Below are 9,475 nucleotides of genomic sequence, written 5' to 3'. Positions count from 1 at the left end.
AGGGTGTTATAAGAAAAACAGATCATTCATTCAGAGTTTTGAGATCAGACAAATGAACTTCTGTAGTCAGACTGGGAGAGATCTCACCTCCAGCCCTCCAGCATTTAACCCCGATCACAATGGTCACCAGCAGATATGGAGAAAGTACCAGTAGAAAACAGAGCAGTCTGGGGAGAGACAGGGAGGCTTCTGGACATGGGAGTGAACACACAAACAGAGGGAGAGAGAGAGAGAGAGAGAGAGAGAGAGAGAGAGAGAGAGAGAGAGAGAGAGAGAGAGAGAGAATGAGAGAGACCTCATTACAGGAGCCAGATTTGAGTTTAAACTTGAGACTTATTTTTGGCTTATGTTCAGTGGCCTTTGGCCTGAGACTTTTATTTTGACATTTACCACAAGACACCTTATCAGTGAAGATGGCGTCTTCCATGTGCACAGGTAGAGCCTCATAGTTTGGACACTGGAAGACGCTGATGAACCAACAACTTTATTACCACTTACATTCTTTACCGCTTCTTCACTCATATACTACACTCTCCTACACTTCTACACTTCTACAAACTCAGTTTAATATGCTGTTTTGAAAGCTCTATACATTATTGGAAACCTTGGAAAACCCCTTTTTTTGATTACTTTGGAATTTTGATTTAAACCACAGTGATTCACCTGCCTGCTCACCTCTCTCCCACCATCTCTGAACACAGGTATGACTCACAGCTGAACACAGTGCCTATAAAAAAGCAGCGTCTAAAACTGGATTAAATTTTTTGGTCATTGCACTCATATTATTTGCAGTCATTTATATCTGCACATGAAAACATACACATACAAGCACAGTGATAAGTAATACACAATACACATACACAGTGATTAGTAATACTCAATACACATACACAGTGATTAGTAATACACATAGAGATCTGAAGTATCCCAGCACTGATACAAGATGTATTTCTCACCTCTGACAGTGACTCTGACAGTGATCCAGCTCTTTGGTGACTCTCCTCTCTCTGGGTGTCTACACCAATAGAGACCCTCATCTGACTTTGAGACAGTAGGGATGGTCATCTCTCCTGTAGTCTGATTCTGGAGGACTAATCCATCTTTATAGAAATCAGCTCTGAGGTCTGAGGAGGTGATTTGATATCTACAGCGCAGAGTCAAATTATCTCCCCCAGTAACAGGATGGACAGGACTCTCCAGGATCACACGACCATCTTTAGAACAAAATACACAGAATATAGAACAGAATATATTTTGGAGAGTATATTTTGACTCATCCACGCAAGGAAGAGTGCATCTCATACAACAGTTGTATGGAAATGTGATGTGACCTCACAATGACATATAGAGGCTCCAAAATCAAAGTATTAAAAGGATATTCTAAATTTAGAGATGATTCACCAGATTTTAAAACCATTATTTGTATTTGATAATTGGGAATTTAATGCAGATATCTGAAGAAACACTAGACCTTCACGAAGGACTCAAGAGAGAACTACTACACTCCACTGTTTGGGACAATTCTTGTTTCAGAAAAAAAATAAATAAATAAAATCCTTCCCTCGTATGGTGTTTGGGTTTGTGGGACCCATTTTCAATGTTTACTAAAAGAAAAATGATGCAATGAATTACTTTTTTCAACCTGAGACTCATTTATCTGAGGGTAATAAAAGTGTGGGACTTGTGAGTGAAAAAAAGTAAAGAGGTGATTGTACAAGAGAGAGAAGCTTTGGAAGATGAAGATGAAGAGTTTTCAGAATATGAGGATTACATTTCTAACAGGTTTCTGTCAGTTCAGAAGAGGATGAGATTGAGCCTCAGGCAGCCCCAGGACCAGCAAGATCACAATTTATCACAAAACACGAATAGCACTCTTATTGATAAATGTGATCTAGTAGATATTAACCATGCATGCTGTATATATTGGTTATAACTGAGATCAAGTCAACATCCGTTAGGTATTTTTACAAACACTTTGTGGCTGTACTGTTTTAAAAACCCAATAATGTTGTGGGTCCATCACATCCGCAAACACTGAGTGTGTAATAAAACTATGAACACCATATGAGGGTTAATCCTTTTTATTAATTAAAGTGATAAACATTTTGAAGGCTTACCAGTCACTGTCATGTTGAGAGGATTACTGTTCCCTCCAGAGTCAGACTGACACCAGTACACTCCACTGTCTGATGACTGGAGGAAGCTGATGTTACATGTAGATCCTATTACTGATCCCCAGTCTGATGAACAGTCTGATACCTCTCCATTATCTGTGTATCGTCTCACTGTCCATCCAGTAGAGTTACTCTGTACCTCACAGCTCAGTGAGAGAGAATGAGATGTAAAGTGTTGAGTTGTGTTGGGACTGATGATCAGAGAGACTGGAGGAGACAGAGCTGAGACACAGAGAGACAGATGCTCAGACAAGATCTCTTTGAGGTACACATAAAATGTATAAATTCAAAGGTGAATGGGAAATACTTGTTACTTGTCTCACCAGTGACACACAGTGGCTGTGTTGTGCTGTACTCTGAGTAATAGACTGGGTTTCCTCTCTGTGCTCTACACATATAAACTCCTGTGTGTTTAAGAGCAGCAGGGCTGAGAGTGTAGGAGCCTCCAGCTCCTCTGCTGCTGTCTGAGAGGAGTTCTACAGAGTTAGAATGAACCCTGGGTAGCCCATCTGTGTAGGGAATGACTCTGTACCAGAGGAATGTCCAGGCTGTAGAGGAGTTTTTAACGTCACAGCTCAGAGTCACTGAGTCTCCTTCAGTCAGACACATCTTTGGAGAGACACTCACAACTGACTGGGCTTTACCTGTTAAAGCAGAGAAAATATTTCACCAGTATATGCTACAGTCAGTGGTTATATTACATTCTCTTGTTTGTTCATCAAATTAAGTAATCACTGTTCAATGTCTCCAATTACAAATTAGTGGTAAGTACTCTTTAATCTCATCTAACCTCACACACTCACCTGATGACACAGTCAGTGTTACAGCATCACTCATCTCTGAGTTCTGTGAGTCTCTTCTGTGTTTTCCTCTACAGGTGTATTCACCACTGTGATACTCAGAAACAGGACTGATTCTGTATTCCTGATCTTTACTGACAGGACTGTGTGAAGAACTATTCTTATACCAGCTGTACTCCCAGTCAGTATCTCTCTCTCCCTGTATTTGACATCTGAGAGTGACAGTCTCTCCTCTGAATGTCTGTTTATCAGGCTGCAGGATCACAACAGCCTTTGGACTCTCTGTAACATTTACCCAGACTGCATCACTGTATTGTGTGTAGTAGACTGGGTTTCCTCTTTCAGCTCTGCACCAGTACTGTCCTCCATCAGAGTCTGTAACAGAACTGATTGTGTAGGAGTCTTTATCAGTCTGTGTCAGTTCTGAAGAGTTCTTTGTGTGTCTGTACCAGTAAAACACCCATCCTCTGGACTGGTCCAGTTTACAGCTCAGAGTAACTGTGTTTCCTCTCAGTACTGCTCCTTTAAGACTGGAGGTGAGTTGAGGTTTTGGTTTTGATCCTGTGGGAGGGTAATGAATAGTTCAGACTCTACACTGTCAGAAATATCATACTACACTGGAAGTCTATGTCAGATTAATCACTCACCTTTCACACTGAAAGTAACAGAGTTACTTATTTCTGAGGATGTGGGTCTTTCATTTCTCTCTCCGTTACACCAGTACTGATCCTGGTCAGTTACAGCAGCTGCTCTGATGGTGAATGTGTCTCCAGTTATAGTGTAACCATTAGACTGAGACACTGCAGTCTGAGTGCTGCCTTTATACCACTTATATCTCCAGTTCCTCCCAGACTCTATCACACACTTCAGACTGACTGTCTCTCCACTGTACACAGGTATGTTTGAGTTCAAAGTAAGTTTTGATCCTGGTGGGGCTGTATGAGTAAAGTACATATTTATCATGTTTAGGAACAGATAATAGTTTAGTGTTTTTTTGTTGTTCTAAAGTATTACCAAGAGCAGGTTTTTTTTTCTTTTTTAATTAATTAATTTATTTATTTTGTTTGTTTTCTTCTTTTGAAAGTCAGTTATTATAAACACAGAGACACTCATATGGACATCCAATCTATCTCTCCCTTGTTTATCATAATGTATTTTGCCTATAGTTTACTCACCTCTTACATGAAGATACACAAATTTGCTTGAGTATGAGTAAGTAAGTATCTGTTGCACCTCTCCCTGACACCAGTACTGATCCTGGTCAGACTTTTCTACTCTTCTGATGGTGAATGTATCTCCAGTTGTAGTGGAACCATTAGACTGAGACACTGCAGTGCTGCCTTTATACCACTTATATCTCCAGTCTCCCCCAAATGATGTCACGCACTTCAGACTGACTGTCTCTCCACTGTACACAGGTGTGCTTGGTTTCACACTCAGAGTAACTGTGGATACACAAAAGAAGACAGAAGAAGGAATGCTTTCAGTCATAAATTTAAAATGGATCCATCTTTTTTCCCCATAAAATGCAATAGCATATTTGTATATGTGTGCAGACCACAGCCTCTCTCTGAGTGTGGTATATGAGTCACTCTGTACACAGACACACACACAGCAGCTGTGTACGACATGTACATGTGCTTCTGTCACCACTGTAAGACTGTTAGTTAGTAAGTTAGTTGGCAATCAGTCAAACTAAATACTGGTAAACAACTGATCAAATGGTATATGTCCTTTGACAGATATTGTGAATAGTAATTTACCAGTATCAAGAAATGACAAAGAGATAACATGATAAAATGATAAAATTTTGAATACACAAATCAATGAAAAATCTGTCAGTAATCTGAATGTGGATTCATCATTACCTTTAGCCTGTCCAGAGCAGAGGCAGAGCAGACAAGTCAGCACTAGAAGAAATCAGAAAGAAAACTGTGTCAAATGTCAAATATGAAAATGGATGTTTGATAACAGTGTTGTCAGGGCTGGGAGTGTGTGTGTGTGTGTGTGTGTGTGTGTGTGTGTGTGTGTGTGTGTGTGTGTGTGTGTGTGTTTGTGTGTGTGTGTGTGTGTGTGTTTGTGTGTGTGTGTGTGTGTGTGTGTGTGTGTGTGAGTGTGTGTGTGTGTTTGTAGTTGAGGAGGTTGTGAGTTTGCTGTTATATTGTCACAGCCTGCACCTCCATTTTGGATTTTTAGGTTGTCATGTCTTTGTGCGCCTGTTCTGTGTCTGTCTCCGCCCCTCACCTGTTCCTGTTTTTCTCATTATTAACCTCGTTCCCCCCTTGTTAATTTTATCCAATCATGTTTGCCCTGTTTAGTTTTCCTCTTGTATTTAAGCCCTTGTGTTTCCCCTGTCCGTTGTCTATCGTTGTTTGTGTATATAGCACACTGTTACACTGCACCTTTTTGTTATCGGTTTGTACTTGTATTTTGATCTTCATTTTAAGTAAAGTCCTCCTTTTTTCACCTTCATCATTGTGTCCTGCACTTGGGTCCTGAACCACACCACCAGCGTGACATGTATACAGCCATGGACAGTTAATGACTATAGTGACTCAAAGAGAGCCATTATTATTTGACAGACTCATTCTGTATTTTAAAAAAAGACACAGGATTTTTTTCTTTCTCAGACATACACTTGTCACAGCTGTGTAAGAGCGAAAACTGCCTGACATGTTTGATTTTTTCTGTTTGTCATGACAGCCTGTTTACTACATTAAGACAATGTGTAAAGTGTCCAACTGGTTAAGATATTAAAGTTTTAGGTTTATCATAATTGGTTGGGAAGTATTGTTTTTAATAGTCGTATTGTGACATCATAAAGTGATTTTAGAACCAGCCAATGATAATGCAACATGCTAATTAGATTAATGTCACTCTCCCCTGTAATTATTTCTTATTTTATTTTCTCATGTTCAACTATGAGAAAAGGACAAGAGACCAGTTAGCTCCTCCTCTCACTGCCTGACTGGTAGAAACCAACATCAAACCTCATGAGCACTGTGGTTTGGCAGCTTTTAGCAAGTTTGCCTGTTGCATGTCAGTGCTTTGTGTACGAATCTTCTTATGAAAATGTTTGTCCTGAAGGTTGTTTTAAAAAAAAAATATATATATATATGCATATATTAAGGCATGCATTTTTGCATGATTTGCATGAATGTTGGACAGAGTGTGCATGCAGATGCATGTGTGTATATATGTGTGCGTGTGTGTGTGTGTGTGTGTGTGTATGTGTATGTGTATGTGTGTTTGTTTGTTTGTTTCTATGCATATGTCTGCACCCTGCACTGCTCTCTAGTCAAACTATAGCACAGACCTTGTTCTCTCAAATGCTCTGTCAAAAGTTTCCTCAGCAACTATGACATGAAACTTTAAGTAGTTATTTACTTAAATACAATGTGTTTATACTTTATTACCTCTGGATTTTGAAAACTAAATATATATATATATATATATATATATATATATGTTTAATACTTAAAATAGCTTTATTAAAAAAAAAAAAAAAAGTTTCTTCTTCTTTCCTCTCCATGTCTAACTCTCACCAAATCTTCCCCTGTACTGTAACCTCTAAAACTCATGTCTAACTCTCACCAAATCTTCCCCTAAACTGAAACCTTTAAAAATCATGTCTAACTCTCTCACCAAATCTCCCCCTGTACTGAAACCTCTAAAAATCATGTCTAACTCTCTTACCAAATCCCTCACCCTATACTGAAATCAGAAAAATCATTTTGGTAAAATTATTACTATTTAGAAATCTACCAAACTCGAGCTATGAAGATACGCCCTAGCTGTTGTTGAAAATCTGATTGTCCAAATGGGCTTACCCATGTTTTTCATACTGTTTTCTAATGATCTGTTTTTTCGAAAATATTCTGCATTTTATTAGAAACCTTTTTTTTTCATAAAGTTTTACACCATACGATACACTAACACATTAAATAATTATAATAGTAATATAAAAAAATACGGATAAGCAGCAGTTATCAAACCAACTAAATGACCAAACCATGAAAGTGATGAATTCACACCAAAACTGAACAAAAATGATTCACAGCGATGCCTCAGATTTGAGCTCACAACAAGATAATGAGTCGCTTGGAGGTTTTAATTTTCTATCTTTTTTGTTTTGTTTTGTTTTTTTTTGTTTTTTAATGCAATGGTATTTCTCTTTTCTCTTTGCTTAACGTAGACATTAAATATCACAGCAAAGGTTCTGAATAGCATATCTACAGGAATTTGAATGTAAAATTTAAAGGTGTAAAAGTTTAAAGAGGAGTGTGTATCTCACACAGAGACCATTTATCTGGTTATTCAGTCACATTCAAAGAGAACAAAAGCGTAACAGCCGTTGCCTAACATTTAAAGTACTAAAAACTGTAGATAATTTTGGAGCAGCAGTGGTGACAATCATTATACCATGCAGAGGCTTCTCTTGTGTCACTATACACTATTTTAAAGCACATTAAAATTGTTTAATGATTCAGCATGGTATATAACACGTTAATTAACTCTGACTCTAATGGATTACAAAACATTTTAAATGAAGGACACACAAATTTAACCATTTAGTCACCACACATCACATGGACACAGTACTGACTTTGTTATTCAACAGACTCTATGAGTCTGAAAGAAGAGACATTAGAGGTTTAATATGGTTTGAACAGTTAGGTTAAGGCCCTAGGTCAGTGGAACTGAATAGACTATTGTTTTATTTACTTCAAACAGAGGAGCACCACCGAGGAATTCAATGCACCCACTGACAATATAAAACACACAGAGATTAAAATACCATCCCATTTCCACAACTTCACTATTTAGCAGCTGTGTTGTATACATGGTTCTAGACTTCTGCATAATTTCACAGAAATACTGAGAGAATGAGAGAAAGAGAGGTCACTTACTGAGTAGTACATGTAGAGGTCTGAGCTCCATGCTGTATTAGTGAGACTCTGTTAGTGAGACAATGTCTATTATAGACTCTTCCTGTATTCTCACATATAGATCACACCCCTGCTTATATGGAAACTAGACTGATATGGAAACAAACAAACAAACAATCAGAAGGAGGGTAAAGAGAGAAAATATGTTAGTTTTCTTTTTCTAGACATAACATTTGTACCTAATATTCCTTCATCTTTTCACATAGAGGATGAGAAGAGTCTCAAGACATTGTTGAATTTTGTCGACGGGACACATTAACGATTTTCCATCATTTTGGTCCTGTAAAGATTTGAATTAACCAGTAATTGAATGAAGGAAGAGAGATGGAAGAGAGAGAGAGAGAGAGAGAGAGAGAAAGAGAGAAAAGAAAGAAGAGAAAGGGTTTTGGGTGTCTGCAGAGGCCCATGTACACCTCATTCCACCCCCTGGCAGCTATAAAACCACAAGTCTAAATAAGGACTACATTGTGTGTGTGTGTGTCTACGCGTGCACATTTATGTGTGATGGAAATTTCCAGTGGCTCTTTTAGTATCTGCTAAAAAAGGGGGCTGGTATTTAACATAGGGCTCTTGGTTAGTTTTGGTTTGTTTGTTTATTTGTTCTTTCCCCACTTCCAGAACTTACTGGAACTTACAGAAAATACCTCGAATAACCAAGTCAGGACATTTCCACGTATTACTGTCAAAGCCAGTCTTGCATAAGATGATATTTCAAAAACTGACATAAAGCCTTCAAGGTTAGGATTTATTATACATTCCCTTGGTTTAGAAAATGGACACACACACACACACACACACGCACACACACACACACACGCACACTCACACACACACACGCACACACACACGCACACTCACACACACACACGCACACACACACGCACACACACACACACACACAAACACTAACTGATGTTGTACTCTGATGGAAATTGTACTGAGACACAGACATCAGTTAGCAACAGCTCATATGCACTTTGTGTCTAAAAGCAGAGAGAAGATGAGAGTTTGTGGTTTGGTTTGTTCTTTTTCAGCTCTTTGGTTTTACAGCAGTTAGTGATGGGAGGAGGTGCTAACTGGTCCTTCTACCTGATCATGCTGTTCTCACAAAAGAGAATCACATTGAAATCATATGCATTTACCCAAATGATCAGATAGAGGGGCCAGTTAGCACCTCTCTCTCTCTCTCTCTCTCTCTCTCTCTCTCTCTCTCTCTCTCTCTCTCTCTATTTCTTTGTGTGTGTGTACACACACACACACACACATACATAAATATACATAAATATGCATAATCCATGGTGTAAACTGGAGACACTTGAGAAGGGATATCTGTAGTAATCTGTACTAATTCCCTTACTGAATTATAATGAAGAATCTTGTCCTGACTCCCCTTACACACACACACAGACACACACACACACAGTAACTAAAACTTCAGCAAACATTAGAAATACAGTCTCTACAGAGTGGTCAGCCCTGTAACTAGACAGAAATATTTTCTCTTTCTGCTCATGTGCCTATACGAGAGAAACATAATTTGAGCTCACGAAGT

General features: G+C 38.5%; 1 protein-coding gene across 1 annotated transcript in view; it reads right to left on the bottom strand.

Annotated features, from left to right (window-relative positions):
* LOC115816401 (basement membrane-specific heparan sulfate proteoglycan core protein-like) overlaps positions 1–9,475 on the bottom strand; it is a 55,586-nt gene that overhangs the window by 21,330 nt on the left and 24,781 nt on the right. Inside the window, exon 3 of the mRNA XM_030779357.1 lies at positions 3,110–3,535. Coding sequence (XP_030635217.1) covers positions 3,110–3,535 — 426 coding nt within the window. The remainder of the gene's footprint in view (positions 1–3,109; positions 3,536–9,475) is intronic.

The sequence above is a fragment of the Chanos chanos genome, chromosome 7 (assembly GCF_902362185.1).
Source record: "Chanos chanos chromosome 7, fChaCha1.1, whole genome shotgun sequence".
In the NCBI taxonomy this organism is placed as follows: Eukaryota; Metazoa; Chordata; class Actinopteri; order Gonorynchiformes; family Chanidae; genus Chanos; species Chanos chanos.
Note: the sequence above shows the minus strand (reverse complement) of the source record. Positions and strands in the feature narration are given on the sequence as shown.